The 19,658-nt window shown below is 45.6% G+C and overlaps 1 protein-coding gene and 1 pseudogene across 1 annotated transcript in view; one reads left to right on the forward strand and one right to left on the reverse strand.

Annotated features, from left to right (window-relative positions):
* Positions 1-208: 208 nt before the first annotated feature.
* Positions 209-19,658, forward strand: part of LOC126176378 (sodium channel protein Nach-like) — a 120,060-nt gene continuing 100,610 nt past the window's right edge. The window contains exons 1-2 of the mRNA XM_049923535.1: positions 209-324; positions 11,617-11,817. Of these exons, the coding sequence (XP_049779492.1) occupies positions 209-324; positions 11,617-11,817 (317 nt within the window). The remainder of the gene's footprint in view (positions 325-11,616; positions 11,818-19,658) is intronic.
* LOC126177521 (5S ribosomal RNA) lies at positions 15,707-15,824 on the reverse strand (annotated as a pseudogene).

Raw genomic sequence — 19,658 nt, forward strand, 5'->3', positions numbered from 1 at the left:
GGAGTATAAATGTAGATATAGATGTACCCGCCTCCCCTTCAATGATCGATTGTCGATTACTTTTTGCTCTGGTTGAGATATAGATGACGGTTGGCTCGCGTAGCCTGCGGGCTGTGGGGCGGGCGAGTGCAGTGGTGCGCATGCGTTAAGGCACGGAGCCTTCCGGCTTGCGCTGGCTTCAGTCGCCAGCGGGCTAGTGGCAGCAGCAATGCGTCTGCAGCGCGCAGCCGCCGCCGCGAAGACGTACGTGCTGCACCTGGGCCGCGAGACGAGCGTGCACGGCGTCAGCCACCTGGTCGCCCCCGACAGGCACCCACTGGAAGTGTGAGTCACGCTCTCGAAGTCCTTATTGCCTTGACAAAAGTAACTACGTAATTGACAGTCAAGTACGGAAGGGGCCGATGTTCTCCGCTTTACCTTTGCATGCGCACAATGAATGGCTGGATAGTTTTACACACTGCCTGTTAATATGAAATATTGCGTTTGCTTTGAAGGGTGTCGATAGGTTTATCACTTTCCTGCGCACTTCGACTACTACACTACTGGCCATTTAAATTGCTACACCACTAAGATGACGTGCTACAGACGCGAAATTTAACCGACAGGAACAAGATGCTGTGATATGCAAATGATTAGCTTTTCAGAGTATTCACACAAGGTTGGCGCCGGTGCCGACACCTACAACGTGCTGACATGACGAAAGTTTCCAACCGATTTCTCATACACATACAGCAGTTGACCGGCGTTGCCTGGTGAAACGTTGTGATGCCTCGTGTAAGGAGGAGAAATGCCTACCATCACGTTTCCGACTTTGATAAAGGTCGGATTGTAGCCTATCGCGATTGCGTTGGTCGAGATCCAATGACTGTTAGCAGAATATGGAATCGGTGGGTTCAGGAGGGTAATACGGAACGCCGTGCTGGATCCCAACTAGCAGTCGAGATGACAGGCATCTTATCTACATGGCTGTAACGGATCGTGCAACCACGTCTCGATCCCTGAGTCAACAGATGGGGACGTTCGCAAGACAACAACCATCTGCACGAACAGTTCGACGACGTTTGCAGCAGCATGGACTACCAGCTCGGAGACCATGGCTGCGGTTACCCTTGACGCTGCATCACAGACAGGAGCGCCTGCGATGGTGTACTCAACGACGAAGCTGGGTGCACGAATGGCAAAACGTCATTTTTTCGGATGAATCCAGGTTCTGTTTACGGCGTCATGATGGTCGCATCCGTGTTCGGCGACATCGCGGTGAACGCACATTGGAAGCGTGTATTCGTCATCGCCATACTGGCGTATCACCCGGCGCGATGGTATGGGGTGCCATTCGACTGCTACCCTGGTCAGCACATTCTCCAGATATCTCATCAATTGAAAACGTTTGGTCAATGGTGGCCGAGCAACTGGCTCGTCACAATACGCCAGTCACTACTCTGATGAACTGTGGTATCGTGTTGAAGCTGCATGGGCAGCTGTACCTGTACACGCCATCCAAGCTCTGCTTGACTCAATACCCACCCATATCAAGGGCGTTATTACGGCCAGAGGTGGTTGTTCTGGGTACTGATTTCTCAGGATCTATGCACCCAAATTGCGTGAAAATGTAATCACATGTCAGTTCTAGTGTAGTATATTTGTCCAATGAATATCCGTTTATCATCTGCATCTCTTCTTGGTGTAGCAATTTTAATGGCCAGTAGTGTACTTTCCTGCGCACTTTGACAACGACAGGACTTTCTGACGCATAAAATAAACGCGCTGCACAGAGAGAGAACGCAAATAAACAATGAAACCTAATTGCAGTTGTTACGCTCCGAGGTGGTCGTGCGCCCCCCCCCCCCCCCGCCCCCCCGCCCTCCTGCAAAAATCATCTCCCCAAAAAATCTAACTTTTTGCAGCTTTTTCTACAAGCATACCCTATAGCAAATTTCCTATAGGGTAGATTTAATACAAATGAAGTTTTATTTTAAAGTTATTACTTCAATGATCTATACGGAGTTGTCAGAAACACTCTCAAAAGCTTGTAAGGGTGTTGCAGGATACGCTGTGCTGGGAAATAATTGTTAAGAAAAGAATTCGATAGGTTGCGCCGTTTCCGAGTTAATAAGCATTGAAGTTAGCCAGTCAGGCCTCCGCGCGCGCGTAATCAAGCTGCCTGCCATATACACTCCTGGAAATTGAAATAAGAACACCGTGAATTCATTGTCCCAGGAAGGGGAAACTTTATTGACACATTCCTGGGGTCAGATACATCACATGATCACACTGACAGAACCACAGGCACATAGACACAGGCAACAGAGCATGCACAATGTCGGCACTAGTACAGTGTATATCCACCTTTCGCAGCAATGCAGGCTGCTATTCTCCCATGGAGACGATCGTAGAGATGCTGGATGTAGTCCTGTGGAACGGCTTGCCATGCCATTTCCACCTGGCGCCTCAGTTGGACCAGCGTTCGTGCTGGACGTGCAGACCGCGTGAGACGCCGCTTCATCCAGTCCCAAACATGCTCAATGGGGGACAGTTCCGGAGATCTTGCTGGCCAGGGTAGTTGACTTACACCTTCTAGAGCACGTTGGGTGGCACAGGATACATGCGGACGTGCATTGTCCTGTTGGAACAGCAAGTTCCCTTGCCGGTCTAGGAATGGTAGAACGATGGGTTCGATGACGGTTTGGATGTACCGTGCACTATTCAGTGTCCCCTCGACGATCACCAGTGGTGTACGGCCAGTGTAGGAGATCGCTCCCCACACCATGATGCCGGGTGTTGGCCCTGTGTGCCTCGGTCGTATGCAGTCTGATTGTGGCGCTCACCTGCACGGCGCCAAACACGCTTACGACCATCATTGGCACCAAGGCAGAAGCGACTCTCATCGCTGAAGACGACACGTCTCCATTCGTCCCTCCATTCACGCCTGTCGCGACACCACTGGAGGCGGGCTGCACGATGTTGGGGCGTGAGCGGAAGACGGCCTAACGGTGTGCGGGACCGTAGCCCAGCTTCATGGAGACGGTTGCGAATGGTCCTCGCCGATACCCCAGGAGCAACAGTGTCCCTAATTTGCTGGGAAGTGGCGGTGCGGTCCCCTACGGCACTGCGTAGGATCCTACGGTCTTGGCGTGCATCCGTGCGTCGCTGCGGTCCGGTCCCAGGTCGACGGGCACGTGCACCTTCCGCCGACCACTGGCGACAACATCGATGTACTGTGGAGACCTCACGCCCCACGTGTTGAGCAATTCGGCGGTACGTCCACCCGGCCTCCCGCATGCCCACTATACGCCCTCGCTCAAAGTCCGTCAACTGCACATACGGTTCACGTCCACGCTGTCGCGGCATGCTACCAGTGTTAAAGACTGCGATGGAGCTCCGTATGCCACGGCAAACTGGCTGACACTGACGGCGGCGGTGCACAAATGCTGCGCAGCTAGCGCCATTTGACGGCCAACACCGCGGTTCCTGGTGTGTCCGCTGTGCCGTGCGTGTGATCATTGCTTGTACAGCCCTCTCACAGTGTCCGGAGCAAGTATGGTGGGTCTGACACACCGGTGTCAATGTGTTCTTTTTTCCATTTCCAGGAGTGTACAATTAGTGCCAGTTGTCCTCATAGCGTAGGCGACAGCGCGCTAGACTGCTCAGCCTTTGGCTCGAATTCGATCCTTACTATGATTCAATGTCCAATTTTCTTATCGCTCTCGTTTGGTTTTAGGAAACCAAACGAAGAACAAATTTGGCGGCACCGTCTTGGGCGGGCCACTTGAATTTGCGCGCGCAACGTCCTGATCGCCTAACGCCAATGCTAATTAACTTGGAAAAGGTGCAACTTGTCGAATTCTTTTCTTAACAATTATTTCTCACCACAAGTTACCCTGCAACACCCTTAAAAGCTTTTCAGACTGTTTATAACCACCCTGTATCGACGAAAGATACTGCACCCAACTAATTTAATGTATTATTGTAGTAAATAAATTACGAATTGTACAAACTTTTTAAACGAATTGAAAATGAAACAAGATCTACAGCTTATTATTTGTTGTAGTTACTGTACGTTGATTTTATCATGCTGTATAATGAAGAATAGATTTTCTTTGCCCCACTAAATTATTAACAATGAATGAATTAATAGAAAAGAAAAGAAAAAGGGCTATAATTGTCAAGAGCACATTCCTCCCCAAGAATTGTGTTCTTATTATAATAATATTTTATTTTCTATTTCCTTGATTTGACCGCAGCAAACTCATTAATAATGCCACTGGAATCAAATTTAGCAGACTTGCAGATTTGTCGACAAGCTAGCTGAATTTGACAGTCTGCTTCAACTATACTCGACAGTAAATCGTTTGTTACCATCTTTAATTTGCTGAAAGTGCATTGAAACTGTCATAAATATCTTCGTAGCTATTTCTATCTTCATAGCTATTTCGATGTCTGGATAAGCACATTTCAAAAAAAAAAAAAAAAAAAAGATTTCTAGGTAACCGAATGGGCATCTGTGTCGGTGCTCTTCATCAGCTCTTTCTGCTGGAATGTGAAAGCAGCTGTTTCGTTAACTAGCTCTGTTGTATCGAAATTTCTGTTTTATTTGGTACAAAAATTTGCTGCATGTTTTTCAGAATAAGATACAGAGCTCTCATGTAACCCTTTCCTAACGGGAAATTAAAGTGAGATGAAATGGTATGTTATATGGAAGATCTATTTCCCATTTCACTTATTACTCTACCGAATATTTTAAAGCAGCCTAGCTTAAACAGTTTCACGCCAGTCGTCAAGATCCTACAATACTGTAGAGAAGTAGCAACAAAAACTCCATAGTTGAAGATCAGCTAGCTGTTAGGCACCAAGCGCACTGTTGACGGTTAAAATGCGTGTTCGGTAGCAGCCATTTGTAGGAAAGTAGGAACACGTGGGGCTGGAGAACACACGTGCCCCTCCCGGTTAATTCTTAAATCGGATTTCACGCTTTTTTTTTTTTTAACTGGCCACTTTTTGCTTTTTGCGCTCCCTCTGTCTACGCTATTGACGGGGGGAGGGGGGCTTCTCACCACTCCCTCGGTACGGACCTGCTGGCAAATGGCACCTGATGTAGAGGAGCGCCATGACAAAGGTAAAAATGTGTAAATGTCGTATGGCATTGTTGGCCGGGAAATTCCACGAAAATGCTCCAGCAGCCTGGTGGAAAGTGTGTTCTTCCTCCATGCACATTGGCCTCTTTCGTTGATGATATGTGAAACCTGAGTCTTATATGTACTTGAAGAGTGTAGGTGAGCTTAACAGATGCATGTATAGTGTAGTGCCATGTCCGTGTTGTATGGTGACGAGAGAATCCCAGTCCTACCACAGAGCCTACTCCTCTCGAACAGCACCAGGAACGTCGCCAAGGTCAACGTCCCCATTCTATGGATGGGTCACCATCAACAGTATCTCACTCCATGAGACACTATTGTGAGATTTGCAACTTTATCCAGGGCACTGGAGCAATGTGTGGCGATCAGGAACATCACGACAATACCTCTGCTCCCCTTAGCGGCCAAATACTGGCAGTTTTAAGATTCATCCACCACCACGGTTCGAATCGGCTTACCTCCAAATCGAATGCCACCGCACAGGCGTGTGTTAACGACATCGGCTATGGATGCAGGTCTGTGATAGCCACGAACAGAACAGAAGGCCTGACCAAAAGCTTTCTCAGAAGGATTGTTTCTATGGTAGCTATTCTGTAAACAAATTGTCGTCAGTCACTTTGTCATTTAGATCTTGGTTAATACCTATATTGTTAATACTTTTTTGGTGTTCATGCTACATCATATTCAGTAATTGCCTTTCCAACGTTTTGGCGCCGTTGAACTTTTTCGCAGAACTTCTTACTGAAGGTAGTTCGAAAGAATGCCTGCGAGTGGGAGAGACGTGCGGGTAACAGCCATTCCCATCGCTTCCCTCCACCCCGCGACTACTTATGGCCTGTGGTACTGGCTGCCCGAAAAATATTTCCCTCCCATCAGCCATAAAAAAGTGGTTCAAATGGCTCTGAGCACAATGGGACTTAACATCTGAGGTCATCAGTCCCCTAGACTTAGAACTACTTAAACCTAACTAACCTAAGGACATCACACACATCCACACCCGAGGCAGGGTTTGAACCTGCAGCCGTAGCAGCAGCGCGGTTCCGGACTGAAGCTCCTAGAACCGCTCGGCCACAATGGGCGGCCATCAGCCTTACTAAGCCTTGTTTCGTTGTTCGTTTTCCGTTAGTGTATACATTAAACGGCAGTGTATACTGCACACTGATTTATAGATGGTGTCCAGCGAAGGAGCTCCTGATTTCAAAATTAAAAATATCGAAAACTAAGATCGATAGACGAATGTAACAAATGGCATGTTTATTGTGAAAGCAGTGAGAAGTTTATAAAGGAGTGTCGAAATAACAGATAGTTCTGTAATCGCAATACGTACTGCCTATAAATAATGCGCCGCAGCTTGATGTATTAGGAGTGAGTGTCCCGAGGCGAGCATACGTATATCGGACACAAACTTGGTAGGCGCGCACGTAGTGGATGAGGCTGCGACCTCGCACGCACGTGCAGTGACGGCAGCGCCTCTGACATGCCTTCTGGCTTTCCAGAGTTTCCTAACCCCATTCGGCAATGCGAGAAGCGTGTCACGAGAGGAGGACAAGCGCTGGTGAACTCTTCGCGACGGGACTACGGTTCCGAACGCAACATATACGAGATCGAGCAGCTGCAACGGAAGGGATCAACCCATCGCCAGCAATTATAGTAATTCTGCAATAATCAAACCTAACCATCCTCAACGAGCTCACATCCTGAACTGAAGCCACTGTAGATGCGTCAACTCTTCCTGTCGAAAGAGGGAAATGGGAGTATGAAGCCATTACAGGGCGGAGAAGGAATAGCGTCCTATCTGCTGATGGAGGACGCAAGAAATCGGCACCGTTACAGACGGATGCTTCCAAGAAGGAGGCCGCCAAGGCAGCTCGGTCACGTAACGCTGTCACTGACATTGGCCTCTCAGTATGTATATTTCTTACTGTCATTTCTCGTTAACAATATTAGCTTATTCCCAAAAATAAGCAGCTTTCACTCAATTAATACCTGGCAGACATCAAAGCTGCATCTGGATCGGACTTTCTTAACTCCTGTGCAGAAAGGTGTGCAGTATAGTGCTGCATCCATTTTCAATCAGCTATCACTCGAATTCAAAAAATCTTAGGAGTAATCAACGCGCTTTCAAATCGAACTGAAGAGTTTCCTCATGGGTCACTCCTTCTATTTTGTCGAGGAGTTACGTGAAAAATCAAGCTGATTCTTGTTGTATTGTTGATTGTGTTTACTTAAACGTATGGATTAATTTTTTTCGGATTCATAAACATTTTATTTTTATCTGTTCTTTTATGTTGTAATTTCATGTACTGACATGTTCCATGACCTTGGAAGTTTGCTCCTCAATTTGGTCCTACGGAGCCTGACGTGTAAATAAATAAATAAAATTTTAATTTTTTCTACAATTTTTTCTACTATTTCCATGTGATACGTAGGTCTTTGAGTGCAAGTACCTCAGTTGTGCCTGCCCGGTTAGCCCAGCGGTCTAACGCACGACTTTCCGGAGTGGGAAGGAGCGCCTGGTCCCCGGCACGAATCCACCTGGCGGACTTGTGTCGAGGTCCGGTGAGCCGGCCAGTTTGAGGATGGTTTTTAGACGGTTTTCCATCTGCCTCTGCGAATGTGGGCTGGTTCCTCGTATTCCCCCTCAGCTACACTATGTCGCCGATTGCTGCGCAAACAAGTTCCCCACGTACGCGTACCCCACCATTACTCTACCACACAAACATAGGGGTTACACTCGTCTGTCGTGAGACGTCCCTTGGGCGGAAGGAGGGGGGGGGGGGGGGGGTCGACCGGGGGCCGAACCGCACAGTAAAGCCGCCGGCACACGGACCGTGCTGTCGAACGTCAACGTTGAGCGTGCTTAGTTCAACGTGCTGCTGAACGCTCAGAAACGATGCGACTTGTGCATACGGTGCTTGGGTCCCAACGTGGTACACGCGATCGCAACGCACTCCGGCGGCAGTTGCGGGAAGTTTCTAGTTCGTAAATCACACTGTTTACGAAACGGGCGCGCGTAAAATTCCCACTTTAGCTCTATTAAAACGCACATTTCCTCCATTGTCCATGAAAAGGAAAGTACCATGTCCAATCAATAAGGACACAGGCTTATAAAAGTTGCATTACAAACAGTGCGATACAAATTTGCAATACTTCTTCACGTAAGATAAACATTATTTCATCATTTCCACATTTTAGTAAAACTAGAAGGTTAGTCTTACTTGATCACTGTTCCTACCCAGTAGCAGAATCTTTGCAACACGTGAATTACGAAGCGTAAAAGAAAAAAGGAGCAAAATAGCTTTACACAAGTAGCGCAACGTGTGCTGTAGATCAAGCCAATCGTACAACCAAAGAAAGGTGAACTTATATTTACACAACATCAAAAATTATAGTATATACTTATATTAAACTAATAATAAAGCAACAGAACCCAATAAAAACGCAAATGTTAGGGAAAAAAATTTACGTACTGACGAGTCGCGAACCACCGCCCAAACATAAAAATTCCACTTATCAGTAACGCTATTCACCATGCTAAACCAACATTTGGTAGTTAATTGCTATTCTTAGGAGCTTACGAATCTTAGTACTTGTTGAAAGCTTTAATCGTAGCTGTGTTACTAACTGAAATTTAATTATATCAAATTGTACCAAGAACAATGCGTTTTGGGTGCATCTTCAGTGCATTGCTGCCTTCAAATAGCATACTCTCATAATACGCAAGTTGCAGTAATTCTCTTACCACGAGTATGACGTTTCTCATTATTTTATTACAACGGATCACACAGTTAAGAACGGATTTTCCAGTGATTCTCAATTTGCTGGTGCTCAGAAACGGCATATATATGTGTAAGCTTGAAATGAATGCCAATATGTCGCCTCACAACTTTTTGCTGAAGGGAGATGGCGTGCATGTGACGTAGGTGGTGTTGTGCCATCGCATTGGTCAACGCTCAGACGCACGCTCAGAATATCTGACATGCTAGATATTGCTCTGCACGTTCGGAAAGGCCCCCGAACGTGCTATTCCACGCTATGACGTCAGAAACTCGGCACGCTCAACGTTCGGATGCACGGTCCGTGTGCCGACGGCTTAACCCTGGGTTCGGTGTGGGGCGGCGGAGGGGTGAAGCGGACTGCGGTAGTCGTTGTGGATTTGTGGATCACTGCGGCTGCGGCAGGGAAGGAGCCTCTCCGTCGTTAAAAAATAGGTCCCCAGTTAACATACAATACAATACAGTAATTCAGTTGTTCTTGCGATTCTCTATTCCTCACTGAAAGACGGCCTGACACTTCGTTCTTCGTAATTCAGACGTGTTTGACTAAGATGGAAGCTTTGACCAGTTTCGGTTCATTCAGAACCATCTTCAGATCTGATATTTCAGTTACAGGAGTAACCCGTCCAAATTCAGCACCTTTCACATGCTACGGTGCTGAATTTGGACGGGTTACTCCTGTAACTGAAATATCAGATCTGAAGATGGTTCTGAATGAACCGAAACTGGTCATATGAATAATAAAAAAAATTTTTTGCAATCAAGACGGATTTTAAGTAACATTATAAAATCACTGATTGCTGTTATCCCATAAGACATTATGTCTGTTTTTGCTAAGATGGAAGCGTCTATGCCCCCTGACTTCTGGATCATATTATGGTGTATTGCTGCTGTACACTTCAGCATGGGCAATTATGACGCTCTTTGCCCCCCCCCCCCCCTCCCCTTTTTTTAAAAACTCTGTGGAAAAAAAAGACGACGCACCACTAAGGAATTATCCGAATGAGACAGTAATCTGTAAATCTTATCTACGTGTACAGACAAATTAATAGTTACCGTTTCAGAAAAATTGGTATGTTTTATTCAAGAGAAAGAGCTTCACAAATTGAGCGAGTCAATAGCGCGTTGTCCACCTCTGGCCCTTATGCAAGCACTTATCGTGCTAAATTCTGTCCAAATGGCGAGTTATATCGTCAAAGTCCCGAGATGTTTGGAGGACATTGCCCACAATACTCCAAATGTCCTCAATGGGGAGGGACTCGGCGACCTTGCTCACCAAGGTAGGGTTTGGGAAACACGCAGGCAAGCAGTAGAAACTCTTGCCATGTGCGGAGGGCATTATCTCGTTAAAATGTGTGCTGAGGATGGCTCGCCATGAAGGGCAATGAAACGGGGCATACAATATGGTCGACGTACGGCTGTGCTTTAAGGATGCCGCGAATGACAACCAAACGGGTCCTGCTATGAAAATGAATGGTATCCCTAGTCATCACTCCTGGTTGTCAGGCTGTATGACTGGCGACAGTCAGGTTAGTATCCCACTGCTGTCCGGGGCGTCTCCAGACATGTCTTCGACCTGGAATCTCATTGACTGGAGTAGAATTGCATCCAGTGATGAGTCCCGCTTCTAAATGAGCCCTGATGATCAGCAAAGACGTGTTTGGAGAGGCTCTGGATGGGATACCAACTTGATAGTCGCCTGCCACATAGCCTGACAACTGGAAGTGATGGTCTGCAAGCCCTATCTTGGCTAGCAAGTCGCCATATCTCTCCATAATTGAGAACGTTTAGAGCTGGGTCCACCAACCAGCTCGGGATTTTGACGATGTAACGGGCCAGTTGGACAGAATATGGCACAATATCACTGAGGAGGCCATGCAGCAACTCTGTCAATCAATGCACAGACAAATAACTGCTTGCATAAGGACCAGAAGTGGACCAAGACATTACTGACTTGTTCAGATTGTGAAGCACTCTCTCTTGCATAAATCATCCAACTTTTTTGAAATTGTAATAATTTGTTTTGCTGTACATCTACATCACACCTACAGGTTCCCGTCACGTTTGAACAGTTTCTTCGATGTGCATCGGTTTTTTGTCTTAAACTCTAATTATGTAACGTTATACTTTCAAAGCGATAATTATAACTTTATGACTAACTCACCCCCCCCCCCCCCCCCCCCCCCCCGCCCCGTGAACCATAGACCTTGACGTTAGGGGGGAGGCTTGCGTGCCTCAGCGATACGGATAGCCGTATCGTAGGTGCAACCACAACGGAGGGGTATCTGTTGAGAGGCCAGACAAACGTGTGGTTTCTGAAGAGGGGCAACAGCCTTTTCAGTAGTTGCAGGGGCAACAGTCTGGATGATTGACTGATCTGGCCTTGTAAAATTAACCAAAACGGCCTTGCTGTGCTGGGCTGGTACTGCAAAGGCTGAAAGCAAGGGGAAACTACAGCCGTAATTTTTCCCGAGGGCATGCAGCTTTACTGTATGAGTAGCATGGAGACCTGCATCAAACCAGTGTCAGGACTCAAGACCACAATAACAACAACGACTAACTCATGTGATATCGCAGTTTAATGAAAATTTCATACTTCTCTAAAAAGTGTTACTGGGATAACAGTTGATTAAATTTTTTCACAGCATATACTCACTATCACGTGGAACTGATATAAACCTCAACTGACCGCTGTTTTCTGTTGTTAGTGCGCTGTGGGGCTTCAGCATAGTGGTAGCGATTGCAGTCAGCGTACAGCTCACAATGAGCAGCTACAGACGGTTCCAGGAGCAGCCGACTGTTGTGTCGCTGGAGAAAGACTACCAGAACTGGCAAAATTTGTTTCCCGCAGTCACTGTCTGCTACAGAGACAGGCTCGACGAGAAAGCAGCAGCGGAATATATCTCACGGTAAGCTAGCTGATTTCGCATTACTGTAGTCTATTTGGTAGAACATCAGTGCTCGGCAAACAGTAGAACAAACGGCATTGCCTCTTGGCTTGTTCATTCACCTGACATACTTCCATTGAACATTCCTGTAATTTCGTCATCTATATACCCGCTCTTACCCTTCGTGTACTAGCCTTGAAAATAAATTCTCAATTTTACATCAGATTAATATAGGATATCTCTTCTTTAAAAAAAGCACTTTTTTAAATTCATTTTGTAAACACTAATAAAACGAAAAAAGTAATGCATATTTAGGATATTTTTTACCGTTATAATTTCCTGATGGCGAGGTTTATATAGTTAGAAATAGTAGTCGCTGTAAAACGTATATGTTGATACTAATGCAAAGTGATATATGTAGCAGCAAGCGGCAACAGAAATGAAAAGTCACACTTTGCTAGCACTTTTTTCTTACTGAGGCATCAGTACGTACATCCCAAAAAGAAAAAAAAATGGTTCAAATGGCTCTGAGCACTATGGGACTTAACATCTGTGGTCATCAGTCCCCTAGAACTTAGAACTACTTAAACCTAACTAACCTAACGACATCGCACACATCCATGCCCGAGACAGGATTCGAACCTGCAACCGTAGCGGTCACGCAGTTCCAGACTGAAGCGCCTAGAACCGCACGGCCACACCGGACGGCACATCCCAAGAATGTCAGCATGAAAGCCGACAGGCCATAAAATAGTCTATTGTGATATGTTAAAATACATATTAATACAGGGCTATTACAAATGATTGAAGCGATTTCATAAATTCACTGTAGCTCCATTCATTGACATATGGTCACGACACATTACAGATACGTAGAAAAACTCATAAAGTTTTGGTCGGCTGAAGTCGCACTTCAGGTTTCTTCCGCCAGAGCGCTCGAGAGCGCAGTGAGACAAAAAAGCAACATTTTTTTTAATGGTGAAGTGAACAGACACAATGTGCGAATCTGGGCGGTAGAGAATCCTCACGCATTCATGCAGCAAATTCGCAATTCACCAAAAGTTAACATGTTTTGTGCAATCTCACGGTTTCAAGTTTACGGCCCCTTTTTCTTCTGCGAAAAAAACGTTACAGGACACGTGTATCTGGACATGCTGGAAAATTGGCTCATGCCACAACTTGAGACCGACAGCGCCGACTTCATCTTTCAACAGGATGGTGCTCCACCGCACTTCCATCATGATGTTCGGCATTTCTTGAACAGGAGATTGGAAAACCGATGGATCGGTCGTGGTGGAGATCATGATCTGCAATTCATGTCATGGCCTCCATGCTCTCCCGACTTAACCCCATGCGATTTCTTTCTGTGGGATTATGTGAAAGATTCAGTGTTTAAAGATCCTCTACCAAGAAACGTGCCAGAACTGCGAGCTCGCATCAACGATGCTTTCGAACTCATTGATGGGGACATGCTGCGCCGAGTGTGGGAGGATCTTGATTATCGGCTTGATGTCTGCCGAATCACTAAAGGGGCACATATCGAACATTTGTGAATGCCTAAAAAAACTTTTTGAGTTTTTGTATGTGTGTGCAAAGCATTGTGAAAATATCTCAAATAATAAAGTTATTGTAGAGCTGTGAAATCGCTTCAATCATTTGTAATAACCCTGTATTTGAATTTTTTGAATGATTGCACTGTCCAGTCACGTTAATGTGACCACCTGTCAATAGCCTCAATAACGATCTTTAGCAATGCGGGCCGCCGCGAGACACGCAGGAAGAGAGTCAATAAGGTTCTGAAGGTATCGACAGGGATGTTGAGCCATGCTGACACCAGTGCCATGGCGAGCTGCGTAAGGGTTCTCGGTTCAGGATACATGGAGCCAAGAGTCCGGTTGTGGTGGTCCCACAAATTCTCGATTGATTTTAAGTCTGGGGTGTTTGGTGGTCAAAGGATACGGTGAAGTGATCCTGGTGCTCTTCAAACCATGCACGTAGAATGCGAGCTGTGTGACACGTTAACATTGTTAAACACCACACACAGATTGGCATTTTATTATATGCAGAGAACATCCCACTGTCCCACTGGAATATGACAACAGGTTGCAGTGGAGTATGTCCACTTCCAACGTTCTATAGCGTAAATCTTAAAGTTAGGGATGAACACAGGATGCATAAACTGATAGGCACCCATTCATTTGAATGGGTGCCTATGGGTGTACAACAACATCTGGTTTGCCACATCTTATCTCCCTTAATGCAGTAAAGTATCTTGATTCCTACAGTACTGACTGGCCTAGAGTACAGTTGTAAATATTATTATGGCAGTGTATGTATGACATATGTGCAGTATATGCAAGGCATAACTGTGGTGTACACCACTGTAAGGTGTTACTCCAACATATATTATGTTATGCTTGTGTTATGCCTGTGTATATGCTGCAGTTACAACACACCAAGTGTGTGTGTGTGTGTGTGTGTGTGTGTGTGTGTGTGTGTGTGTGTGTCTGTGTGTTGAAAGTGTTGACGAATAAAACCATTATAAGGCATATTTTATTTGTATATGTATATAAGTCATCAATTTTCAACCGGCAATTACAGTAATAGCCATTCGTTGTCCAACTATATTCTTCCTGATTGCTTGGCAGTCCAAATAAACTCCATGTAGGAGGCTGCTGCTATAGCTCATACAATAGCGGGTCTTGAAACACCTCTGTATCACGGTCCTGCTGTTCCGTGAGCATTGGATGACGGGCTTTGGGTTGTGATTGGTTGCTGCTGTGGCTGTGCTGCGACATAGTCAAACAGTAACAGGAATGACAGATCAGGCAGACAACCTGAGGCACTAGTATATCGCGGAACACCTGTGTGTCCTCGTCTGTAACAATAACAACAAAAATCGAAATTTAAACGTTATTAATTTATCATAACAGGTCAGCATATCTGGAAAGACACATGTGTGGTAGCAGTATAACATTAGCTGCTGCCTTCACAAGTTGTGTTGGAGTGTCTGACGCATGCACACAAATCTGTGTTTTTGCTAATATTAACCATATTGTTAAAAAAAAAAAGAACTGACAGTGCTTAGTGATAGCTTTCCTCTTTCCTGTGGCTGGAGGCGCTTCATATTTGGTGGACGTACATATTGTAAATGACAGTTCACACACGATCAACTATAAAAATTACAATTGCCCGAAGGGTGGGGGCCAAGATTGCATCCCATTGGCACGTAACTGGCAAACAGCACGATGACATCGACACTCTTACGTAACGCCAATGTCCACAGTATGTAAGAGCTAGGCAGGAGAAATTGTGGGAGTGTTGTCATTGGCCGAGCGCCGGATCCTGGCTTCAAGGATTCTGGGAAAAGCTGATGCGAAAGTCATCAATTCCTGAAAAAGCTGAAGTCATCAATATTTCCGCTAGAAATCCCAATGACCATCTATTCACAGGATCTTACCATTTATATGGCATGCTAAAAAAGTAAAACTCCTCCCGAACAGGCCATGAAGACCCAAAAGTACTGACTGGCCGCCGTGTCATCCTCAGCCCATAGGCATCACTGGATGCGGATATGGAGGGGCATGTAGTCAGCAAAAAAATGGTTCAAATGGCTCTGAGCACTATGGGACTTAACTGCTGTGGTCATCAGTCCCCTAGAACTTAGAACTACTTAAACCTAACTAACCTAAGGACATCACACACATCCATGCCCGAGGCAGGATTCGAACCTGCGGCCGTAGCAGTCGCGCGGTTCTGGACTGAAGCGCCTAGAACCGCTCGGTCACTCCGGCCGGCTGGAGTCAACACACCGCTCACCCGGCTATATGTCAGTTTCCGAGACCGGAGCAGCTACTTCTCAATATAGTAGCTCTTCAGTTTGCCTCACAAGGACTGAGTGCGCCCCGCTTGCCAACAGCACTCGGCAGACCGGATGGTCACCCATCCAGGTGCTAGTTCAGCCCGACAGCGCTTAACATCGATGATCTGACGGGAACCGGTGTTTCCACTGCGGCAAGGCCGTTGGCTTTTGTGGCATGCTACGACAGTTTGAACGAGTTCTACAGCAACCAGGAGGTCGATAAAAGATTACTGATTAGTCGGAGAAACCGTTCGTCACCTCTGTTGCTCAGTAGTTGCAACAATCAGATGATCTGGAATTACCATGCCAACCCGTAACTACGATGATATCTGGAGCACTTACGCCTCCGTGACGCCGCCTAGGTAATCTGCCACGTTCTACTGCCATGTGCCATGACTAGATAGTATCTCTCTTGCGCGCCATCAATTACATATTTTATATCTTCGTTTGATAGACATCCTCTGATTTTTCTAGATTGACTGGGCATTGTGTCCTGGTCCAATAACATCAGGTGTGCCCAAACGAAAAGCAGACTGCAGCTTATGTAAAGAAATTTTAATAAGAATACTATAATTACAGATCAAGTGGAACAGTAGAACTATACATAACTAGCATTGATTTTATACACCGATCCCTGTGCCTAGGAAGGGAGTGGATAGCTTCAGTGTAGAAACTCTTGTATCCTTGATAGGTCTAGTTTTGCACAGTGGCCTGCACTTCCCTCTCACATGTGAACCTCTGACCTTTCAGATATCGTTTTAATGGGACGAAGATATGTAAGTGACGTGGGAAGACACTGAAGCTGTAAGAAGGATGTTCCAGGACCTCCCATAGAAATTTTTGAAGGAACACGAGGGAGTTTTTGGCTACATGTTTCCTAGAAAGTCCTGGAGAAGCGCTATCCAATTCGTGAACTTGCCCCTGTGCTTGTTCTTGATGGCCTCTTTGTGCCTAACTACGTGTTGCGATACTGTTCAGCGTTAACTGTTGCTCTCTGTGGTAGCCAGTCGATGAGTAGAGATCCTTCTTCATCGAAAAAGAAACTGAGCATCACTTTTCCAGCCTTCGGGGTAGAGTGGGCTTTTTTTCGACGAGGTGAGCTGGGATGCTGCCACTCCATGTTCATCTGACTGGAGGCAATGGGGAGTGATGATACCGCGTTTTATTACGTGCCATGATCTGAGCGATGTAATCTGTTCCTTGTTTTCGCGTATCTCAACAGAACAGATGGGTTAAGCAAACACCCACTCTCGCCACTTTCTGACTCCCTGAAAGGTGCCTGGACACTTGCTGTACAGAAAATTTTGCCTTGACAAAGCTTATCCTTTGCTTATCGACAGCTTAACAGCAGTATCACATGTAGTGACACGATGATTCGTTCGTATGAGCTCCTTCCAGCCGAAATCATGCACTCGTGGCAACAACGTGCGCTTGCTCAGTGCGTGGCATGTCCTTGATGTTCACGCATCCCGCTTCGTATTGCTACAACACCAGAATATTGTGCACCGTGTGAGGCATTGCTCTCTGTACGTCTCTTCCATTCTGCGATAAATTTTTGAACCATCCTCCCCTTTTCTACGAAGAAATTGGATATCTGCTCTTTCTACAGATCGAGAGAAATCTACTATGCAACAAGATGCGGAAACATCTAACCAGAAGTGAGGAAATTGCTGCAAAGCCGTTAACTCCACTTGCTGGGAATAACCACCACGTCATCTCTCGACAAACCCCATGCACCCATTGGGAGTATGTACAACGTCACCGCCGGCCGCGGTGGTCTAGCGGTTCTAGGCGCTCAGTCCGGAACCGCGCGACTGCTACGGTCGCAGGTTCGAATCCTGCCACGGGCATGGATGTGTGTGATGTCCTTAGGTTAGTTAGATTTAAGTAGTTCTAAGTTCTAGGGGACTGATGACCACAGATGTTAAGTCCCATAGTGCTCAGAACCATTTGAACCATTTACAACGTCACCACAGCGAGGACCTCCTGTTCATTTGGGCAATCTTATATGCAATATTCGAGCACGTTTGCTATATATTCAAGAGCCGTTTCATGTTTTTTAATCATGTGAGCTTCATTAGCTATGTATTATGTTGGTGTGTAAGTTATTAGGTTTTTGTTTTGCGTTTTGGTATTCTGGTGGCTATCTGTTTATTTATCGAGTCTCATTTTATATTCGCAGTTCACTTTGCAGTTTGAGTTCACATATTGTCAGTTTGTCATTTGGAGATGGTGAGTGTGTAATGATACAAGTATGTTTACCATTCTGTTTACCAACGTATTTCAGTCATACAAATTTTTTCATAGTAGTACCGTTACAACGGTTGGCAATATCTAAGCGTCTGTCTGCTAACAGAGTACACCTTAAAGTAAACATCAGCCATCTAACGGCAATAGCACAAAACAAACAAACCCAGCATAGTACAGGTAGCAGCGCCTTAAGCAGGCACTGAAGAGTGCTGCCACCAAGCAAGTGTCAGTCCAGTGTAAACTGATATGCATATAAGTGAACCATACTGTTTAAATAATTGTTTGTGCATTGTTTTTTTATTTTATTAGAGAGATAATGTTATCTGAAATACTAAAAAGGTTTGTAAGTCTTAATCTACATGGTCATAGCTTTAGTATTAAGTCAGAATCATTATGTGCATTCCCGCGGATGCGTGTAGGCGGCAAAGCTATCGCCGTTTTTGATATCGCGAGTAGGTTCTAGAAGAAATCTCTGTAGTGAGTCTTCTGTAGTTCGATTAACGATTTCGGTCATTTGTAGAAATTTGATATTCCTTTTAGGTTATACCTGTGTGTGAAATTGCAAATGGAGTTATGGGTGCTAGAACATGGAGTGTCAAATGGAGAAATCGGAACATTTCCGACATATTCTTCCGTTTGAGTTCAGTAGATGGTTGACAGCAACGGAGGCACCCAGCAACATTTGCACCGTGTAAATAGATAATGCCATTGGACAGAGCATGGCAAGAAAATAATTTTCTCATTCTAAGGAGGATCTATTTGACGTGACTCTCCACATTCAGGAAGACCTTCGGGCTGTGATGAGGATAGTTTAAACACATTAATCCACAATGATCGAAGTCAGTTACACTCGAGAACTGGCAAATGGGTGGTCATAATTATGTGCATATCTGCTTGTTCGTCATCAAGTGGCTCGTGAATAACACCGACCATTCCTATCCTGTAAGAGGAAAAGAAAGGAATGGTTGAACCCAAACAAAGCAGCAACTCCCCGTACTAAGACCTACACGCACACGCACACGCAATGTTATGCACCTGGTGGAATAGCGCCGGTATGGTGTACTACGAATTGCTTCCCCGAGGTGTAACCATCACTGCTGACATTTATTGGCAACTACAGAGACGTCTTCCAAACGCAATACAAGAACAACGACCAGGAAGGCTGCGTCAAGTGATATTACTGCACGATAACGCCTGCCCGCATTCTGCTAGACTGACAAAAAACACTACATAGTAGTTGGATTGGGAAGTCGTTCCGCACCAACCTTATTCACCTGATCTTGCGCCCTTAGATTTTCAGATTTTCCGCTCTTTATCGAACAACCTTCAAGCAGATTTCTCTTCGGGTGAAAATGCGCACCGAACATGGTTCGACGAGTTGTTTGCCACAAAACCACGTGATTTCTACAGTCACAGAATCGAAAAGTTACCCCAAAGCTGGCAGACTTTTGTGAATAGTGAAGGAGCATATGCTATTAAAGGATAAAGCCTCTGTTATGTGTTATCTGCTGTTTATTAAACTTACGGGAAAACGCTACGGACTCACGTACAAATTTAAATTTTTGTCATTCGTTTATCGAAATATCCATGTTTAACTGAGTCGGTATTCCATTCTTATTTAAGTGGTGTTGTGCTAGCCCTCTCGTATCCTTAACCTGTCGTCACGCCTGACCTACTGTACTGTGATTGTGAAGACAAGAGCTAATCGTGCCTGCTGTAGCAGGAGAATTTGATGCATTAGGCACGTTCA

This window comes from Schistocerca cancellata, chromosome 3 (genome assembly GCF_023864275.1).
Source record: "Schistocerca cancellata isolate TAMUIC-IGC-003103 chromosome 3, iqSchCanc2.1, whole genome shotgun sequence".
NCBI classification, from domain to species: domain Eukaryota; kingdom Metazoa; phylum Arthropoda; class Insecta; order Orthoptera; family Acrididae; genus Schistocerca; species Schistocerca cancellata.